Raw genomic sequence first — 22,707 nt, forward strand, 5'->3', positions numbered from 1 at the left:
GAGTGTGGAGGCAAGATGTCGGTGACGGATCCTCATTCCGATTGCCTTTGGTGTTTGAGCTCCGACCACGACGTCTCGACTTGTGATTCGTGTCAGCACATGAATCCGAAGGCCATTAAAGAACGCGAGGCGAAGCTGTTTATGGCCAAGTCAAAGGAGAAGCATCACAAGAAAAAGTCTTCTCCAAGACATCGGCGTCATCGAGACTCCCGGCGCCGTAGAGAATCTCGGCGTCATTCAAGGGAGGCTCGTTCCAGGTCTCCGGATCGGCGCCGGAGGACATGGGAGGTCAGCCCCACGGTGACGCCGCATCCTTCGACGCCGTTGCTCTCTCCGACGTCTCCAACTTCGCCTGGACAGGCGTCGGTGATTGAGGTATTGGAGCCTCAGGTGTTTTCTCCGGCGCAGACGCCGAGGCCGGCGTCGGGGTCGCCTCCGAGTCAGGCACCCCAGTATCCGGCTTTTCCCACCCCTGGAGCCGATAGTTCCGCATTCTTGAATGCGATGTATGCCATCTTCCAACAGATGGCTCCAGGGGGTGCTCCGGCTGGGCCTTTGGCCTTTTCTTTGGGTGATCCTGCGCCTCTTCGGCCGGCACCCTTTATGCCCTTTCTCCCGTTTGGGAACGTGGGCTCGGCGCCAGTGTCGGCGCCGGTGGCCGCTCCGATGGCTTCGGAGTGATTGGCCCCAGGGATTTCCATCCCGTCGACGTCGAGATTTCGGCCTGTGACTCCGGTGGGTCCATCCGTTTCATCTGCTCTTCAGTCGGCGCGGAAGTTACCTGTGGCGCCGGATGCGGCGTCGGTGGCTTCGGAAGATCGGCGCCGATCTCCGACTTCGGCGGAGGTGTTGTCGACTCCGCGGATTGAGCAACGACTGCATTCAAGGAGGCGTGCTCTCCGGGTACTAGAGGAGCAGGAGTACCAACGAGCCCTAGAGGAAGGAGAGCTAGAGGACTCGGGTGATGGGCTGCGTGGACTGGAGTCGGCCAGTGGGCTGGACACTTCCCCTGAGTGGGACCTTTCGTCCCCGGGGGAATATACCGAGGAAGCTGCTTCCTTTCATACAGTGGTACGGAAGGCAGCTAGTTTTTTGGACCTGCCTTTGCCGGTGGTGGAGGCGAAACAAAACCTTTTGACAGAGGTGTTGCATCCGGCCTCAGCCGCGGCGGAGCCTCTATTACCTTTTAATGACGCTCTGCTGGATCCGGTTTTAGAGGTGTGGAAGAAGCCGGCATCTTCCCCAGCAGTTCACAGAGCCGTGGCCAGGAGGTATCGGACGGCTCCAACTGATCCTGGTTTCCTATCTAGGCACCCTACGCCGGAGAGCTTGGTTGTGCAGGCCTCCTGTTCGTCCAAATCAGCGCCTGGTTCTTTCCCGACGGTGCCTGGGGACAGAGACTCAAAAAAGCTAGAGGCGCAGTCGAAGAAGATTTTTTCGTCCTGCAGTCTGGCGTTAAAAGCCACTAATGCGACCTGTATCCTGGGGAGGTATATTCATGCTCTGATGGATGACATCTCCTCTTCGTTTACAGAGCTTCCCCAGGGTCTTTTGGATCTTGTCTCTGATGCCCAGGCTGCTGCGACCCAAATTATCCAGACGGGACTGGATACCACCGACTCGGTAGCCAGAGCAATGGGCACAACTGTGGTGGAAAGGAGACAGGCCTGGCTACGTAACTCGGGCTTTTCGGCAGATGTACAGTCCACATTGTTGGATCTCCCGTTTGATGGGGACAAACTGTTTGGGGCTAAGGCTGATTCGGCCTTGGAACGTTTTAAGGAGAGCAGGGCCACGGCTAAGTCGTTGGGACTCCAAGCTCCTTCTTCCACGGCCTCTTCCAGATTCTTCAGGAGGTTTCGTGGATTTGGGCGTGGCTCTTCCTCCTCTTCCTTTCGGGGAAGATATCAGCAACCTGCCTCTTCCCATCCCTATAGATCTTTTAGGGGGAGGGGTAGGGTCCGCACCAGGGGAGCCTCTCAGCAGCACTCTGCCTCTTCCTCATCCTCTGGCGGGGTGCAGCAGGGGAAGCAGCCTTAGGCTTCCACCATTTCCCACTCACTCCTCTCCTGTAGGGGGAAGATTACAGCATTTTCTCACCAAATGGGAGACTGTTACGTCGGACACTTGGGTTCTCAGTGTTGTGGGAAAAGGCTACACCCTTCCCTTTCGGGAGTTTCCGCCCCTCATCCCTCCCCGCCCTTCGTATTGTTCACAAGAACACCTCCTGTTGCTAGAACAGGAGGTAGAAGTCCTCCTTTTAAAGGGCGCGGTGGAGTTGGTCCCGGAGCAGGAAAGGGGTCAAGGAGTTTACTCAAGGTATTTCCTGATTCCCAAGAAGGATGGTCGTTTGAGACCAATTCTGGACCTGAGGATCTTGAATTGGTTCCTCAAGCAGGAAAAGTTCAAGATGCTGACCCTAGCACAGGTGCTTTTGGCGTTGAACATGGAAGACTGGATGGTGTCTGTCGACTTGCAGGATGCTTACTTTCATATCCCGATACTCAAGTCACACAGGAAGTATCTCCGGTTTGTGGTGGGATCGCAACACTACCAGTTTGCGGTCCTTCCGTTTGGTCTTACTTCAGCACCTCGAGTCTTCACGAAGGTGATGTCGGTGGTTGCGGCAGAGCTCAGAAGGAAGGGGATAGCAGTATTCCCTTACTTGGACGATTGGTTGATCAAAGCCAAGTCCCCGGAGCTTGTGTTGCGTCATCTGCAGTCAACAACCCAGTTGTTGTTCGACCTGGGCTTTTCGGTGAACGAGCCCAAATCTCACCTGGAGCCCTCTCAGCGCCTCCTGTTCATAGGGGCAGTACTGGATACGACATTGGGTCGGGCCTTTCCTCCGCCTCAGCGGATTCAAGATATTCAGGATTTGGTTCCAATGTTTCGAAATGGAGCGGTAGTTCCAGTCCTCAAGGTCCTTCGTCTGCTCGGTCTTTTTGCCTCCTGCATTCTGTTGGTCACGCATGCTCGCTGGCACATGAGGGCTCTTCAGTGGTGCCTCCGAAGGCAGTGGTCTCAACACAGAGGGGATCTAGAGGGTACTGTCAAGATCTCCAGAGATGCTGCTGTGGATTTGAAGTGGTGGATTGCAAGCAACAATCTTTCACAAGGAAAACCGTTCCAGCAGTCGCCACCAGTGGCCACAGTCATAACGGATGCTTCCACTCTAGGGTGGGGAGCTCATCTGGGGGATCTGGAGATCAAAGGTCTTTGGTCTCCAGAGGAACAGATTTTTCACATCAATCTGTTAGAGTTACGGGCTGTACGTCTGGCTCTCAAGGCCTTCCTCCCTTCCCTTCGTGGTCAGTCGGTACAGGTCCTAACGGACAATACTACCACGATGTGGTACATAAACAAGCAGGGAGGAGTGGGGTCGTACCTTCTCTGCAGAGAAGCTCTTCGACTATGGTCCTGGGCAAAGGACCATCGGATTTGCTTGATAGCAAACCATCTGGCCGGAGTCTTGAACGTGCGTGCGGACAGTCTCAGTCGCCACTTCTCGGCAGACCACGAGTGGCGTCTCCATCCAGATCAAGTCCGTTTAATCTTCCAGAAGTGGGGGTTTCCTCGGGTAGATCTGTTCGCCACTCGAGAGAACGCGCATTGTCCGTTGTTCTGCAGCCTTCAGTATCCGATGCAGGAAGCGTTGGGGGACGCGTTTCAAATGACCTGGTGCGGCCAGTTGCTTTACGCGTTTCCTCCCATACCCTTGATTCCTCGAGTATTGAGGAAGATTCGCCAAGACCGGGCTCTAGTAATCGTAATAGCTCCGGATTGGCCAAGGAGGGTGTGGTACTCCGACCTTCTCCAACTCTCAACGTGCCCGCCGCTCCGTCTCCCTTTCAGGGCAGACCTCCTCTCGCAGTCGCAGGGGCAGGTTCTACACCCCAACCTCCAGAGTCTGCACCTACATGCCTGGAGATTGAACGGGGCAACCTGAGTTCCTTCTCTCTCCCGCCTGAGGTAGTGGATGTTATATTAGCGGCCAGGCGACACTCCACTAAATCTATCTACGCTAATAGGTGGTCTAAATTTGTTGCGTGGTGTGGAGAGAGGCAGATTGATCCTTTACAAGCTCATCTATCGGACGTTTTGTCTGCTCTATCTCTGGCGCAGAAAGGTTGTGCAGTGGCTACCATTAAAGGTTATTTATCGGCCTTGTCAGCCTTCATATGTCTTCCAGACCAACCATCTTTATTTAAATCCCCTATTGTTATCAGATTCTTGAAAGGTCTTCTAAATCAATATCCTCCAAAGCCATTCGTTATGCCGCAATGGGATTTGTCCTTAGTCCTGACTTTCCTTATGGGGTCCCCTTTTGAACCTATGCATTCTTGCCCCTTGAGGTATTTGTTTTTAAAAACAGTCTTCCTGATAGCTATAACATCAGCAAGGAGAGTGAGTGAGTTGCAGGCCTTATCAGTAAAACCCCCTTATACAACTTTTTATGGGGATAAGGTGGTGTTGAGGACCAAGGCTGCTTTCCTCCCGAAGGTTGTTTCACCCTTCCATTTGGCTCAGGCAATTACTTTGTCCACGTTCTATCCTCCGCCTCATCCTTCCAAAGAGGAAGAAAGACTGCACCGTCTGGATCCAAAGAGAGCGTTGAGCTTCTTTATCGATAGAACAAAGGATTTCAGGCTGGAGGATCAGCTGTTTATTGGATACGTGGGCAAGAGGAGAGGAAAGGCAGTCCACAAGAGAACACTATCCAGGTGGGTTGTTCTTTGCATTAAAATATGTTACTCTTTGGCAAAGAAGGATCCTCCTGAGGGCATTAGAGCTCATTCCACCAGAGCTAAGTCGGCCACTTCGGCCTTAGCCAGAGGTGTTCCTGTGGTCGACATCTGCAAGGCCGCAACTTGGTCGTCCCTTCACACTTTTGCAAAACATTACTGTTTAGATTCTGAGGTTAGAAGGGACGGCCATTTTGCACGGTCAGTGCTGCTGGATTTCTTGGTTTGACCATTTAGGCACCCACCGCCGGGCGTGGTACTGCTTTGGGACTCTATTCATGAGGTGAGGAATCCACAGGTAGTTGTATCCATCAGAAGAACGAGTTACTTACCGTCGGTAACGACTTTTCTGGTGGATACATTAGCTACCTGTGGATTCCTCACGGTCCCACCCGCCTCCCCGTTGCCTTTATGGTCTTGCCAAGTAATCCTTGAGTGCGCTCCTCTTGATCTTTGAGGGTGCAATAGATGTATATATATAATATATTTATATATATATAGGTATATGTGTATATATCTTTATGTATATACTTGGTGTGTGTATATATTTTTAAAAGAAAGAGTTTTATATATATATATATATATATATATATATATGTACATAAAAAAGATTTACAGTTATTCATACAATGTGGTGTATTTTTACAATATAATGGATGTTGCTTTGTTCTTTCATTGCATTGCCTGGTTGTTCTCATGCACGTAAAAAATGATTGGTACTGACGTCCGCACGTCGTCGAGGACCTCTTATTGCCTGTATGACGTCAGACGGCGTCGCGTGCGAGACAGTGACGTCCTCGTCGACGTGCAGAGACTAGTAAGAAGATTTCCGTCGAATGCTGGCGCCATGGGAGTATTCATGAGGTGAGGAATCCACAGGTAGCTAATGTATCCACCAGAAAAGTCGTTACCGAAGGTAAGTAACTCGTTCATCTGGGTCTTCCAGTCTATTTGCTTCAAAGTTACAGATTATCGAGAATGCACCAGCCAGGCTGTTTTTGAAGCTTCCAGCTCATGTATCGGCCACGTCGTTGCTGCGCAAGATGCATTGACTAGCAATAAATATAAAGCTCTTACTTTTGCCTCCAGAGCGTGTGTCTTACATGGTCCTGGTTACATGAGGAAAAGACCTTTGCCCTACCGGCAGGAGAGATCGCTCAGGTCCAGTGGACAAAACTTGCTTCTGGTGCTGAGGATCATTAGTGCAAGGAGAGGCAGTCGTTGTTTGTTTTCTTATTTGACCACCAAACTTTGGAATACCTTTCCTGCATATCTCCATTTGGCACCTTGAACCTGTTTTCCGGAAACTTTTAAAGACCTATTCATTTGATCAATAGTTGCTCCTATACAGTTGCTGTTCTGCTGCCCGTGCATCTTAATGCCGATAGCGATGGGACAGCTTTTCAGAGATAGGCGTGCTCTTTAGAAATGTATTTGTATTTGTATTGTATTGTATTGTATCTGAGCATCTGTGGGCTGATCCCGAACTGCTGGAGGGCCCAAAATATATATTTCCATCATAGCGTATCGAAGGCCTGTTCCAGATCTAGAGACAGGCACACCTTATATGAATACTTTAGTGGGGTGCTTTCCATCATAGCATTAAGGGGTCAGATGTTCAGCGTATTTTCGGGGGACAAAGCCATTGTGGGCCTCATGGACCAGGTAAGGTAAGAGGGGGAGGGTGCGGGTCGCCAATATCTTGCTGAGGATCTTATAATATGACAAGAGGAGGGATATCGGTCTATATGAAGAGGGACATGTAGGGTCATGGTCCTGATTTGGTATTGGCATGCCATGGGCCTCTCTTCATCAGGGAGGCCACATATGTTGAACAGAATTTGAGAGGTTGGCCATTGAGGCTTGGCCACCTACCTCTAGGAAAGGGCTATGATCACGTCTTTGATATCATGTTGTGTAATGGGGCCCTTAAGGGTTTCTCTGAGTTCTCTGGGTATTTGTGGCAGCAAGATGTCCGCCAGATCACAGGAATATGCTGCCGGCACCTCTGCAGCATTTGAACTAGAGAAGGAGCAGTAGTATGTGCAGAAAGCCACATTGATTCCTGCCTGGCTATCCTGCATGGTGCCTGTAGGGTTGCATATCCTGTGTAGTGGTGTCCAAGGGGGATGGGGTGTCACCAACCGGGCTAAGGGCCTGCCAGGGCGATACGCCTCCACGTGGATATGAGTCACATAGGCTTGTCTATTCCAGTCTAGGCATGGAGGCGCTTCAGCAGGGCATGTGCTTTCCTCTCCTTGGCCAGTTCCACCTTGCGCCTACTGCTTTTGGAGGCCCAGGCCCGCCTTCACATCTCCCAGTTGGCAATCAAGTGTCTGAAGGGCGCCTACTACTGTTGTGATGCATGCCCCTCAAAGCACTGCCTTAAAGGCCTCCCACTCAATCAGGGTGTAGGAGGTTGAGTCCTCACTCTGAGAGAAATAGGAGGTGATGGTGTCGCGAACAGTGGATTTGAATGTCAGGTCCTCTAACTATCAGGGTTGCAGCCTCCATGTGGGGACAGGGCTAGCTACTCTTCCTCCAGGCCACGTCAACTTAAAGGGAATTATGGTCTGAGGAAGTCTTCCGTAGGTATGTCACATTTGCGGTGTGTGTAGCAAGGTCCATGCAGCAAATTATATATCCGAGGAGACATGTAGGTGGTGGGGTGGGGATTAAAATGAATATTCTCGGTCATACAGGAGTTGTTCCTGCCAGATATCTTAGAGGATCCAGTGGGGTCAGCCAGTCAGACAGGGCTGCGGATGTCCGGTAGTGGGGGTAAGACTGGTGGAGGGTAGTGTTCATTACATAACTAAAGTCTTCCCCCTGGACCCAGCTAAAGTCTACCGAAGTCACCAGGTGTGGGGCGAGTGAAGTGAATTACTGGGGTTCATTATGGTTTGGGGTGTAGAGGCTTCCCAGCACCACTGATGGGCCATCATGGAGGCCCTAGAGCAGGACGTACTGCCCCTTCTTATCAATGCTAAAGCTGGAGACCTGCAGGGTGACTCCCAGGCAGATCTAAATAGCTGTGCCCCTGGAATAGGAGGAGTATGTGGTGTAAAGAAGTTGGCCTTGCCAACGTCGATGTGGTTGTTCGCCCTTAGTCCGCTCTTAGTGATTTTCCTAAAGGAAAACTATGTTTGCCCCAGTGCATCTAAGTTGAGAGTAGAGGTGGTACCTCTTGGCCGCGGTGCCCGTGCCCCTAAAATTCCATGTCAGGAGGCTGTGGGTCTTAGTCTGTGTTTGAGGAATTGTATCTTTTCCAGGCATGCCCGCTCATCAGATATGGTGCCAGGGCTTCTGAAACCTCCTTGGCTATGGATAGTATGGCTAAGTCCTGTGAGTTTCTAACACTGAAATGATAACATCAAGTTCACCCCAAACCTAACGGGACCGAGGCCTACCGACCAACCGTGTACACAGAATACACAAATGAAGACACATGGGTGCCAGTGGGCCATTGCCAGAGGGACCTTGGGAGGCCTGCTGGTGCCCCTTACTGGGAGTAACAGTTGGAAGAAAAGTAACAGGGAAAACAAAATGTTTGCAGACCCAGTGTACATGATATAGTGAAAGTGTACAGAGCAGTCATTGTCTGGATGAGAAAAACTGAAGTAAAGACTCTTGTGGCCGATCCCAGTTACAGCTTAGCCAAGTCTGCCAGCTGTTTACCTTGTAACCCGCAGACTCTCTGGATGCGAAGGCTGTGATCCAAAGTTTGACAATGAGTCCGATGGGGTCACCTTCGTGTGAGATGGTGGGGTTGATCGGAGAATGTCTGCCAATTGCAGGGCCCCTCATCGCTCCTCTGAGGCCTGATCCAATATGGATGCCATTCCCGTTCAGTGGCCCCATGCAGGTCCTCTGCCGAAGGGGCCTCTGACTCATTTGGCGGATCAGGATCCACTCCAACCATGGTATAATTCCCTAACCGTGCCCACACCTCTTCTGGATTTTCAAAGAATATTGTCTGTCATCACTCGCAGCTGCGAGTGAAAGAGGAAGACGTACTGGAGACCGAGCTTATCGCAGCACTTTCTTGGCCTCCCGATAAGATACTCTTTATTTTTGGACTGCTAGGGTGAAATCTGGAATGAGCATCACTCTGAAGGACTCTACCGAAATGGGTTCTGCCTTCCTAGCCTGGTGGAAGATATAGGCTCTCATTACAACCTTGGCGGTCGGACGAGGCTGACCGCCAAGGTCGTACCGCCATGCGGCTGGAAACCCGCCGGCCACATTTGGACATCCCCGCTGGGCCGGCGGGGATGTCGGCCGTAACATTGCAGCCGGCTCCTAATGGAGCCAGTGGCAATGTGGCGGTTCGGCGGGTGCAGCAGCACCCGTCACGCTTTTCACTGTCTGCCAGGCAGACAGTGAAAATCGCGACGGGGCTGTGCCTGGGGGCCCCTGCACTGCCCATGCCAAGTGCATGGGCAGTGCAGGGCCCCCCAGGGGCCCTGCGACTCCCCTTCCCGCCAGCCTTTCCATGGCGGTCTCTACCCCCATGGACAGGCTGGCGGGAAGGGGAGCCAAAATCCCCAGTGCCGCGCTGCAAGCAGCGCTGCCCTGGCGGATTCAAACAGCCAGGAAAACCAGCGGTCCCGGCGGTGTGACGGCGGCTCTACTGCCCCGGTCAAAATATGGCGATTTGTACCACCAGCCTGTTGGGGGTATGATCGCCACTTCAACCCTGAATGAGGGCCATAGTCTCGAACCATGTAGTTGAGGATCCTGGAAACTATCGGAGTTGGGATGGGCTCCGGGCTGGTACTATGTGCACTTGTTCTGCTGCATATACTGGTGATAGGCTGGCCGGGTCGACCAGCCAACTTCCCACCCTAAACCCGCCATCCCCTCACTCCCACATCAAAACCAAGATTAGACTAGGTTATAGCCTTCCATTACGTATGGAAGCCCCACCAACCAAATGTTTTCCTCATCGGCCCGGCCCTCAGCACCTTAGACATGATGTTTAGAAGCTGCACACGTTCTGTCTGGTGGGTGAGTGGGATTGAGTGGTGACACACCTTTGGGGTGAAATCTTGTAGGACGGAATTATGTTGGAGGAGCGTACCCGTAGCTTACATTGATATTCTCTGAGGACCCCCGTATCGAGGGCCAGGGTATAGATTTTGTGCTCCAGTGTAGAGCAGACTAACGGATTTCCGCCGGTATCAGCTGGAGTTTGTCGGGTGTGGAGCCGGCAGAGGACACAACGGAGGTAGGGTTGATAGTCTTTGCGGTGAGATTCTCCTGCACTTTTAGTCTCTTCCATCCCATTGTGGACAGCAAGCGGCAGGTTTAGGCTCACTGTCCGAGCGGCAGATGCACCCCCCTACCTGTATCCACCTTGAGTGCAGCTGTGAGACCTGCCAAGTACTTTCCCCACCCCAGGGCTGGCACGAGCAGCCTCATGCTCCATTGCAGCGTCCAGGATAGCAGATGCTGCCACCTGGCAGAACTGGATGAAGGATTATAGTCTGTTCGGATCCTGTGTTTAGTCCCTGTGCATTCTTGGGACATTGTCCTCGGTTCCTCAGCTGCAGTGGCACTTCTCACCAGCGTTCCCCTGAAGTGTCTCGGAGTCCCTCCAGTTGCCACCCCCCTCCAAAGCTGGCCCGGCAGGAGTGGCTTCTGGCCCGTTGTCCCAGTCCCTGACTGGCTGCCAGGCTGGACCGGCTAAGAGAGCCATGGCCTACATGGGACCCTCCTTTATGCACTGAATGTCCTGGGGCCGATGCTCTGGTCTCCCCAAAGGCCTAGGGGATATTAAGTGAGATGGTGCCCCTCTGCGGTTCTCCCCTGGTTGAATCAAGCAGGCCTTTAGGGCCGTGATCCAGTTCCGGAAGCGTCTCCCCAGTAGGTCCCACTCCAGGATGGCAGTCAGAGGATCACTGGGGCCTCGTCAATGTCACTCACCTTCATGTGGCTCAGGCCCCGATTATTACCTGGTAGTCAGTCTGGCCGCTCCTCATGCCCCCCAGCCATCTAAATGGCATTGGGGGGAGGGGCAGGCCCACAGGATTCCTGTTCCAACAGTGACTGGGGACCAAGGACAGTATCCAACTGCCGCAGCTATTCTCATTGTCCAGCTCACCGAGGGCCTCACCTCTGGCCCTCCCCAGCCCCGCATGCGATGCTTGCATTGAGGAGCTGAATCGACGGGCACCGGGGCAGGTCACTATGGGAGGTTCAGCATCACAAACGATTGATGGACGGATGCTGAAACTTTTCAAAGACTCCTCTCCAGTCACAGACCTGGGTTCAATCCATCGTTCTTTTGCTCCCCATGCCACCCCAGTTTGGACCCAGCCAAATGCAAATCAGTCTTGACCCTGGTCCCCATGGGAACAGTCCAGCCCGAACTGGCAGGCCAAGTCCTCCCTAGACCAGAAACAAGCATCCTGGGACCGGTTTCAGAGTATCACCCCTTATCAGCCAGGCTAGCTTGAATCCAGTGGCACAGTGAGCAAGGGACACCCGTCTGGGCATACCCTGGCCACTCAGAGCCACTTTAACAACACAAAAGGATGATGGATGGAGTTCTGACACTTTTCAAACACTCACCCAGTTACAGGGGACCTGTCCTGGCAGTTCGGGCTGGACTGTTCCCATGGAGAGCTTGGTTAAGACTGATTAGCATATGTCTGGGTCCAAACTGGGGTGGCATGGTGAGCGAAAGATCAGTGGATGTAACCCAGATCTGTGTCTGGGGGTGGGTGTTTGAAAAGTTTCAGCACTCCGTCCATCATCCCTTTGTGTCGCTATGGGTAATTCCCCTGGGCATCACAGGTCCACCAGGAATTCAAGGAGACTCTGCAGGTTGGTTTTCCTGAGCCAGCGGCTGAGCTCTCTAGTTTGCTGCCACCATCTTGTGCAGCTTGCCATGTCCCTCCTTGCCCCCATTTTATTTACTTTTTTTGTGTAGTCTGAACACAGCTGGAAAGCATTGGAGCTAAGAGCAGTTGGTGGGGTATAACACATACTAGATGAATGGGAGTGTTTACATAGTTTGTTATTGTAATAGAGTGAAGGGCAGGCATGGACAGGGTGTAGGAAGAGTACCAGTTGTTTGTGGGGATGAAGTTAGATGTGGGAATGGAGCACTGGTCTTTGGGACGGAAACAGAGTTTTAAACCAGTTGGAAAGGGATTCAGGGTGGGACTGTTTACATGCTTTTGATGTTTAAGGGTGTTGACTGAAACCACAGTATTAGAAATCTAAGCAATGAGCTTGGAATAAAGTTTCTGTACTGGAGATTAAAAAGTATAATGATGCCTGCAAGCTGCAACTTTAGGTCATTTCGTCCTAGTTTATTATGATATAAATCCTTTTTAACAGGGGTTCGAGATGTGTACCTTGTGCCACTGTAAAGTAGGCAGACTAAAAAATAATCCATGTGGTATCTGTACAGGGGCATCACACTCGTAATAGCCAGGGGGCCTAAATTCAGTTTTCCATCAGTCTTGAAGACGACCCATGAAACTTCCTAGAATTTGTTCTCTAACTCTACTGCGACTGCTGCAGATAGAGTTAACAATATCCTAGCTCTCGGTTTTGTGTTCAAAGCATCTGGTGTTATTATGTTTTGATTATACTCATGCATGCACATTGTATTTTTTCTCAAGCTGGTAGAAATATTATTTTGAATACTTTCGTTCTGCTGTGTTTTCTTTTGTAGCCACCTGAGCGGCAGATTGTGGTTGGGATCTGTGCCATGGCCAAGAAATCGAAATCTAAACCTATGAAGGAAATCCTGGAACGCCTCTCCTTATTTAAGTACATTGTTGTTGTGATCTTTGAAGAAGTCGTTATCTTGAATGAACCTGTGGAAAATTGGCCACTATGTGATTGCCTGATATCTTTTCACTCTAAAGGTAACAATTCTTTGGTAATTTTCTCCATATTTTAACCAATTATATCTAATAGAGATTTATAGCTGCAGACTCCCTACCTTTGAATTTCCCAGGTGTCAAACTGGATCCAGAAACGTTGGCATGAGCACTACCCCTGTGCACCATCGGGTGGCTTCATTGAGTTCTGCGTGGTGTCGTCGGCGTCGTTGACACCGGAAGTGACATTGCGGTCACCTATATAGGCGCCACCCAGGCACTTGGACATCGGTTCTTTTCTTTCCTGCGTGGGCCGTTGGCGTGCTGCTGACTCCCCTTTAATATTAAGTAATCTAATTGAGGAAACTGTGGCAAAGCTGCCCATTAACTTCACCTCCAAGTCCAGGGCAGAGACAGACTCATATTCGTTTTGAATCTGTTTTAGCACCTCAGGCAAAACAGCTTTTGATGGTGTACTGTGTGTTGTGGTATATATGACAGTGCCCCAGGTGGCACAATATTCAATCAGGGATACTATACCAAGTGATAGGCACATTGTGAGAATTCTGTGTTCATCTTGTGGTCCCGTTTGGGGAAACACTGCTTCAATTATTTTTTTTTTTTTTGTGTGTGTGCAATCCAGAATGGAATCTCCTTCTGTCTGATGGGAACCTTACCCTTAATTGGGTAAATAGTGACGGAGCTAATTGCAGGCAACTGTGGCTGCACAGCATGAACAGCCCCTGCTGGAGCAGTTGTAATTGTATGCATAATAAACTGTGTTAAATGCCTATATTTTCTCATTTGACCTGTGTACAGGGTAGTGAGTTTACCAGCATTTAATGATGTCAAATTTGGGACTGGCCAGGTCTCTCCTTCATTGCTGAGGGGACTCAGTCTTGCAATTTACAGTGCATTTGGAAGAGCGCCTTAGAACCAATTTCGATATGCTTGATACTTTAATGATATTTCTAATTGTTGATAAGGCTTCTATTGGTTATATGCTGCTGCCTCATTGCATATGTAAAATGTTTGTGTACTTACCTCTACTGCAGCTAAATCAACCCATAAATAAAAACCTTTGTGTTTGTATGCTTCATGTGTCTCTATCATGAAGGTAAAATCTCCACGTGTGAGAGGGAGTCCATGTGCCACTTAATGTGCTGTAGCAGCATGTGTGCAATTAACCAGAATGTTAATTGCGTTCGCCATTTTAAAGAATAGGATTTTGAGAGGCAATACTATATTGGGGTGATCCTTTTACAGGTTCAAGCTTGAACAACTAAAGACTGAAATGTGTTCTTCCTATTCAGCTGATGAAGATTAATCCCTAAAACCAAGGACGTCTCTGTTAAAGGTGAAAAAGGGGACATTGGGCACATGTAAAAAAGTACCTGACCTAGAACATTGGTGGAGTCATGTTGTACTGTTCCTACAATTTAAATAGTTCTTTGTAGCAAGTCAACATAAACGTCAGGATATAGGGACTCAGTCCGCTTATGCCATCAAAGAATGTTGACACACAATTCCTCGTTAGCTCACAGTACCCCATCTGAACCCCTACATTTACCAAGGTATTGGGTGGTATTTGAAAACTTGAACATGACTACTCAGATTCCCAAGGAAATCATGGAAACAGATCTACCCTTTTGTTGTCACTCTGCGTACCCAAGATAGGATTCAAGAAAGATATGAAAATGTATTTTGGAACATTTATTGCAACAATCGTATTCTTGTATTAAAAAAAACATGAGCTGGGATTTTTAGGCAGATGAAGCAAAGCATGGTAACCAGCATTACAAAAATTGTGAAAAAGGTAAACAGTTCATCGATGATAATGTTTTTGTGTTGATACCCTCCTATCTCTAACTACCTACACTTTAGTGGGAGTATCCTCTGCCAGATAAATTGGGATAGCCTAACCCCCCATACGTGGATAAGATGTAATGGGAAGCCAGGAATTTGATCTGGTGTAGTGCAGGCTACTATCCTTTGCAGGATGGAGGTCGGAGTCAGCAGGGCTGCATTTCGGTCACAGTGCACAGCGTTCCTGGATAACCCCAGCAGAAGTGCTCCTCTTAGGAATGTAGCACAGAGACTGTTTTTATAACAAAAGCACCATTCAAATTGTACTGTCAGAGGTGCAGAGCAGATATGATGATATGTCTCCAAGTAAGGATCTGTCTCCAGCAGACAGTCCTAATACGAGGGCATTGTTCTGTGTGCGTACCCTTGGATAGAGTGTAAAGACTCCATGGCAGCAACACTTACAAAGAATAAACCTCATTTACAGTGTTGTCTCATTACATTATGGCATGAGTAAAAACCTGAGTGAAAAGTCACCATCAGAAAGAAAGCCTAAGTTAAAATGTGCGATCTGAAATGGAGGCTCTACCTGGGCCTTGTTGTGCATTGGTTGGTGTGAGAAAACATTGCCTTTTGCGTGGTCACCTATTTTTAGGTCGAGCGCACAAGTGCTTTGATCTTTTGTAAGTATTGTGGCCTTTTAACCACATCCACCTCACGCCCATCACTTTCATTCGTTCGTGGGCTTGCCTTTCAGAAATCACTTGAAGTCATTGGTAAATGCTTTACGTTTGTCCCGCCTTGGGGCGGTTTGGTTACCACCTTGGACACCAACCCTATTACAGGGATCATTGCACAATTTACGATATACCTCAGCGTGAGCAAACTACTTTTTTCTTTTGTCTGCACTTCGTGGCTGCTATGGCGTTCGCACCTCTGAGTGTGAAGTCCATTGCCGGTATCGTTTTTACATTATATGCACTCTGATCTGCTTAGCACACATTCTTTGCAGCAGGCATATTAACCATGTGCCCTACCTTATGATTACTCCAAGCTTCCACTATACAAAAGTACGTCCTCTCTCCAGAAAAAAACATAAATCACCAGTTATTTTGACATTTTTACCTTACATGCACTTTGTGATTTGCTTAGCACATGTTCTTTGCAACAGGCACATTAACCCATTGCACTAACTATAATGAGTCCAAGCTTCCAGTAGACAAAAGTACTTTCTCTCTCGAAAAAGAACATTAATCACCAGAGTTATTTCGACATTTTTACATTATATGCACTCTGATCTGCTTAGTACACGTTCTTTGCTGCACACACATTCATTCTGGGACTTGTAGTTATATTTTTATAACGTGATACAAGCTGGAAATCAAACTTTGGAGTAGTATTCGTAGAGTTGTCCAGCTCCTTAGTTCGATACGTGGTTCGCTCATTTAGTTTGTTTCAACTTTGCATTCTGGGACTCTGGCAGCCTTATGTTTGTAATGTAGTACAAACTGCAAATACAAAGCAGAAACTTGACTGGATGTCATACACATGCTTGAGTTTTTGAAACTTGAGCGGTGTGTGCGTGTATTTATAAAACTAACCTCCAGGAGAGCTTACAGTTGAATATGCTGTACAATAGTCAACATTTTATAACTAATATTTCAGTTCAAGACTGACTGAGGGTCAGTAATATCATGTGAGGTGGCTCTCCTCAAGCATGTGAAAAATCGTGGGCGTTTTGTTCTACTCCCCAGACTGCAGTAAAGGGACAGTGATCCAGTAAGCACACATTCTTCGAGTACAATTATTTATTCATTGTCCTGCGGGAAGTGTCGCCTGTACTAACTGCCAAGTAAATATATTTTGCACCTGTGAGCAGTTTTTGTTTTAGGGGCCTTGTTTAAAAAAAATATTCCAATAGGCCTATTAGCTCTTTAGTTATATGCAGGGCCACTAGAATTATGCAGCAGAAAGGACCAAAATATGCGACGGGGTTGACCAATTAATGTGGCAAAAAAAAGTCCAGTTATGCATTTACAATGGCAGTAGCTCCAACTGAAGTAAATGCAAGACCTATTGCTTTGCAAATGCTTGTTTGGTGAATGTTATTGCTGGTTTTTAGCCTCTGCACTCTGGGGTACTGACGTCCAGTGCCCGGTTTGTGCTCTGATGCCAATAACATGTAAAAATTGACTACTCTCTGGCCTGCATATTTAATTCTCCTGTAAGGCATGGTATGCAGTGTAGAAAATACAATTTAGAGCACAAATTTGTCACCCTGGGGAGTCTCCGAGTGATGATGGGATGCTATGGGTCTCGTCTGACCTATGGTGGCGGTCGAAGTGCCAAGTCTTGAGCTGCTTTCCGAAGTCCGTCAGAGAAGGGGAGGTGTGCAGGTGGAGGCCGTTCCAGTACTTTGCGGCGAGGTGGGAGAAGGAGCGGCCTCCAAAGCGTTCTAGCTGGATGCGGGGGTCAGGGTCAGGGGCCTGGGTGTGGGTGGCTGAGCGGAGTTCTCCCAAAAAGCTAGCCAAATGGTTCCCCCCAGAACTTCTGACCCTCAAATGTCACTGCAGGAAACTAGAGAGACATGGTGCTCCAACAAGACCCCTGCCAACCTTGACTCCTTCAGGGCCGCCCTCAACAGATACCACCAACAACTCAGAGTGACCAAGAAAGAAGCACTCACCACCCACATCGAGGCAAGCATCAACCACGCCAACAAACTCTTAAGCATTGTCAGAGAATTCTCCTGCCCCTCTGCCACAGAGAACTTGATCCATCCCTCCCAAGCTATTTGCGACAAGCTACCACACTACTTCCACCACAAGATCTCCAATATCTACAGCAACTTTGGCCCACAGACGTCGACCACCCCCAACCCACTCCTCCCCAACCCAACGGATCACTGAATGGAAGCAGCTCTCTACCGAAGACGACATCACCATCATGACTTCCATCCACTCCGAATCCCTTGCGGACCCCTGCCTGCACCGCTTCTACAACCTGGGAAAATAATTAATCAGAGCATCCCTCACAGAAATCCTCAACCCCTCCATCTCCACAGCCACCGTACCCGACGCCTGGAAATATTTGTTTTCTTACCTCCATAAGCATACAGTTTAAGTGACATGAGGATATAGAGAGCTGGTCAGCAAGGCAAGGGCTGCACACTGCATTAGTGATTTTCACAAATAGGCCAGGCCAGAGCTGCCTAATGTGCAAACAAGGTGAGAGGGAAAAATACTTTTAGGTTAGTCCTAAAGATGCAGGTAATTTTTATTGCACTAATAACAGATATCATGTTGACAAGCCTATGAATTACCACAATGCCCAAAACAACATAGATTGCTATGCCAGTTACTCGTTGTTGCAAACTACATTTACAAATTTGCAGCAGGGTAATTCATTCTCTTGAGCAATGCTCCTTGGATTCTAAGCTATGACCTTCAAGTTTGAGTGGATCCCTGGGGACGGCCCAGTAACCTGATGAGCAAGTTTATTAGTATGCTATCCTTTGACCTGCAGCGTTTACACAGATTACTGCAGCAGGAATGTTAACCAGCTGACTTATCTTACCTGCATTTAAGTATGTGATGCCTACATATGTTCACAGAATGTTGTAGCCAGTTCATTCAAAGGCTGAGTCCAGTACTTAATTTATAAAAAGCATAACTGCAGTTTAACAAATGTTATTTGCCGCCCACTTCAAGTGCTGCTTCATTCAGTGATCCGTTGGGTTGGGGAAGAGTGGGTTGGGGGTGGTCGACGTCTGTGGGCCAAAGTTGCTGTAGATTCGGGATTAAGCTGTCTCAGGATTCCGTGTTCGCACATTTCATTGCAGCAGCCGCGTTTTTAAGAGAAGGGCTTTGAGCACCGGTACCTTTCAATTTACAAATTAAGCACTGCCTGCCAGTCTAGTTTGGGAGAACAACACTGAGCACGTTTTCATGGGCCTAGCGGGAATGAAATGATAGGGCAAGATCACTAGGAGTAGAAAATGACAAAAATGTGGAAGAATGCAGATTAACACTTGATGGTACAATATTTATTATGCAGCATCCAGTAAGGGTGCTTGGCTTGATGTTTGTGTTAACTGGTAAATAATTTTCATTAGTGAAAAAATGATAAAACTATTTGGGCGAGGAGGAGCTAATGGATCAACCTGGCGTCTTGGGCTTAAGTCTTAGTACAATGAGGGGATTAGAGGCAAACCATTATGAAATTCTAAAAAAAAATGTACCTGTTGGGTATTGGCAGGGGCTGTATTTAGTGTCCAGTGCAGTTGTTGGGTGGAGAACGTGAATGAGGATGATGTGGACTTAATTGCAAGGACAGGGGAGGGACAGAGGCGTTAGGTAAGTATGAAACCAATATCAAAGCCGTTTTGCAGTAGTAAAGATAGCCTGTCGTCATGGTAGGCTGTTGTCATATTATTAGGTTGCATCCGAATTTCCATCACTTTATTAAAGTGGAGGGATAGATATTCTGAGCTGACGGTTGCTACTGATTTTTGGCTGCAGACTAAGCTCTTATTTTATAGGCATGGGAGAACTTGGAGGAAGTTGATTGGGTATGTGCATCTGCAGAGATGGGTTTGCTGGGTAGTGATATGACATGAATTAAAAGAAGGGCGGATCAGTAGGTTTTAGGCAGGGAGTGGATAAAAATGAGGGATGGAATCTGGTGGGAGAATGGAAATGCAAGAGAACATTAACTGAAGAGATTGGGCAAAATCAAACATTCACAGAGTTCAGTGAGAAAAATGCCACTTAATGTTGGAAGTCGAAGACATCTTCATCTAAACTTCTACAAATGAGCTGTTTTCAACTTTGAACATTTAAGTGGCATTGTTTTCTTTCTCAACCATGTAACCATAGTAGAGTCAACACTGTTGACCACATTCCAGATACAGAATGAATGTCTGTGAAATAGTTGTAGGGCCAGTATGTACTACCACATTTTCACATAAACACACAATGTCTAAAACCCGTTCCTAAATCAGGCCGTACGTATCTACTGATGTAACAGTGTAACTCTTCAGAGTTGCTTCTCTGCTTGTGGAAGGTTGTCTAGCATATCCAACAAGGTGTGTTTGAATTGTTGGCTAATCTTTAGGATAAAACTTCTCTGGGTGGAGTTACGTTTTTACTTTTTTTTCCAAGACTGGATTCTTAAGATCACACAGGCTGTTTGGTCTGGTATTATCAAAGCTGCTGCAGAAGATATTCGGTGTGAACAACCTACACCTGCAAGGAATGTAGTCTTCATCCTCTTTTACCACCTCACTACTCAATCTGAGTTCCCTGATCTCATCACTGCTAAAAATTTTGACTATCATCTTTACCAACATCAGTGCTTCCTTTGCTGCTAAGGTGCTCATCACTCTCAATAATCTTGGATTACATCCCTAATAAAAGAAAAATATAAGCATGAATCAGAAAGGTCCTGCCACTTATCGACCCATGGCAGGAGCCACTTTTTTAAGCTGAGGGATCAGAACAAAATGTGGCTTATCGGATTTCTTTTCACACTGAATCCTACAAGCTTTTAGGCAATAGGCCACTATGTTTCAGACAATTAAAGAAACTACTGTGCTCAACGTTTGGGAGCAGCTGCTGGGTGAAGCAGATAAGGGAAAACCAACACTTCTTGTGCTACTAAACCTTTCCCCTTCCTTTGATGCTACTTAACTCAACATATTAGTGGAAAGGGATATTTTCTGTGGTGTGGCTAATCAAAAAATGTCCAACAATGATTGCATCTATTCTAGGCAGTTTTACTGGTAAAGTGTGGAGATTAGCTGGCCCCTGCTTTGAAGACAAGATCTAAAGTTTTACAAAGCTCAAAGTGCATTAAAAATAAGTGTGATAAGTGATCCTTGGTGCAATCGAGTCAGTGAGGTGGGTCAGGCACATATCTATATAAAACAGAAAATTCTAGGGCTATTTTATTGACCTTTCACCGGCAGGGAATTACATATAAAATATAATGCACACACCTTAAATGAAAAATAAATGCAAGTTAAACTAATCTGTGGTGTTAGACCTGGCAGCTTTTTGGCGTGTCTTCCCTGTCTTTTTGCCTTCTGACCTGTTTTTATGGTACACTGGACTCTGTTTTTACTGGTTTATTGTCTCTGTGCACTGTACAACTGCTGATCAGTACTAAAGTGCTCCCTATCTAAATTGTATTGGTGAGTGGTTTATCCATGATTGGCATATTTGATTTACTGGTAAGTCCCTACTACAGTGCACCAGAGGTGCTCAGGGCCTGTAAATCAAATGCTACTTGTGGGCCTGCAGCACTGGTTATGCCACCAACATTAGTAGCCCTTTAAACATGGCTCAGACCTGCCACTGCAGTGTCTGTGTGTGCAGTTTTAAACTGGGAATTCGACTTGGCAAGTGTACTCACTTGCCAGGCCTAAATCTTCCCTTTTTATATATGTAAGGCACCCCTAGGTTAGGCCCCAGGTAGTCCCAGGGGCAGGGTGCAGTGTATTTAAAAGGTAGGACATATACTGGTGTGTTTTGCATGTCCTAAGAGTGAAATACTACCAAATTCGGTTTTCACTGTTGCAAGACCTATCTCTCTCATAGGTTAACATGGGGGCTGCCCTTAAATATTATTAAAGTGCAGATTCCCTTTGAGAACAGATGGAAATATGGAGTTTGGGGTCTCTGAGATTACAATTTAAAAATATATATTTTAGTGAAGTTAGTTTTTGGATTGTGAGTTTGAAAATGCCACTTTTAGAAAGTAGGCATTTTCTTGCTTAAACCTTTCTGTGACTCTGCCTATTTGTGGATTCCCTGTTTGGGTCAGTTTGACAGATGGGCTGTTTGAACCTCACCTCAAGACAGTGACAGAAAGGGAGCTCGGATGTAGCCTGCATATCCTGATCAGCCTTCTGAGCTAGAGTTGAAGGTGGAGTGGTCACTCCCACCTGGAAGGACTGTGCCTGCCCTCATACAATGCAGTCTCCAACCCCCTGGTGTGTGGCTGGGGCCTGGCCTGCCTGGGCAAGGAAGGATCTTACAAACACTTGAGACTTTGGTTTGAAGTTTGCCAACTGCAAAGGCAGAGAGGGGTATAAGTATTGGACCCAAAACCCCAGACTTGTAGAATCTTTCTGGAATCAAGAGGAACCTCTGCCAAGGAGAAAAGCTGGAGGAGAAGTACAGCCCCTTTGCTGTGTTGCTCTGCTAGATTGACCTGCAGTTGTTGCAAAGGGGGAACTTTACTGTGTGTACTGCTTGAGAAAGTTCTCTTAGGGCTTGGAGTAGAGCTTGCCTCCTGTTGGAAGTCTCAGGGACACCAAAGACTTCAGTTACCTCGACATGCAGCACTGAGAACTGTGTGTTTTGTGCTGTAAAAGAAGAAAAACTACTGTGTTGCCATGAATGACACTGCTGGCCTGCACTGTGACCTGCTGACGCCACACAGAGCCGCTTTGCACCGCGACCCTGATATCACCGACACCGTCACCAAATTAGTTCACCGAGGCGCTGCTCTTACCACGACTTGTGGGCCCCACACTCCGGCATCGCCTACTCACACCGTAGCCTGGGCATCCCAGATGCCGCCACTCCTGCTGACACGGGCGCAGCTTCCTGTACCGTGGCCTGCCGTCCCGCACCACAACCGTGGTCCACCAACTCCACCACCATCGACTCCAGTTTCATCATCAGGCATCCATAAATGCACCATGGCCTGTGGGCATCGCTTGTGTGGGTCACGAAGCACCGTCCCGTCCCGCACCGCCGGCTTGGGCCTACCGACAGTGCTTCCGCAGCGCCGCTGCCTGCACTGTGACCTGTGAGCACCGCATGTCACATCGTCCCTCTTTGCACCGCCGCGCCAACACCATCCACACCAGCGCTCCTGACTTCGTCAGCCCGGAGTTCGATCTGCCATCCATGTGACTTCAAGGGCCTGATGATCTCTGCACCGACTCCGGAAGTGACACTGCGATGCCAGCAACACTGCTCTCTGGATATCAGTGCAAGGATCACAACGCCCTGCAATGCCAAAAGTACTGTTTGTGGGTCTTCCCGACACCGTAGCTGGCCCGCGAAGCCGCGGGCGGCCTGAAATGTTTGTTTTGTTTATCACAACGCCGTGGTAGCCCCAGGTGGAGCTGTCGACTTCAAGGAACTGTATTTTTGAGTCAGTCCTGCAGAATTTATATTTTTATCACTGCTATTAATGTATGTTGGATTTTTATCATATTTGGTCTTGTTTTATGTAGATAAATATTGGCTATTTTTCTAAAACTGATGTGGTGTCCTTTTGTAGTGTTTTCACTGTGTTAG

The 22,707-nt window shown here is 48.1% G+C and overlaps 1 protein-coding gene across 1 annotated transcript in view; it reads left to right on the forward strand.

The window, feature by feature from the left end:
• PPIP5K2 (diphosphoinositol pentakisphosphate kinase 2) overlaps positions 1-22,707 on the forward strand; it is a 1,112,711-nt gene that overhangs the window by 46,737 nt on the left and 1,043,267 nt on the right. The window contains exon 3 of the mRNA XM_069226183.1: positions 12,436-12,631. Coding sequence (XP_069082284.1) covers positions 12,436-12,631 — 196 coding nt within the window. The remainder of the gene's footprint in view (positions 1-12,435; positions 12,632-22,707) is intronic.

Source organism: Pleurodeles waltl, chromosome 1_1 (assembly GCF_031143425.1).
Source record: "Pleurodeles waltl isolate 20211129_DDA chromosome 1_1, aPleWal1.hap1.20221129, whole genome shotgun sequence".
Lineage (NCBI taxonomy): Eukaryota > Metazoa > Chordata > Amphibia > Caudata > Salamandridae > Pleurodeles > Pleurodeles waltl.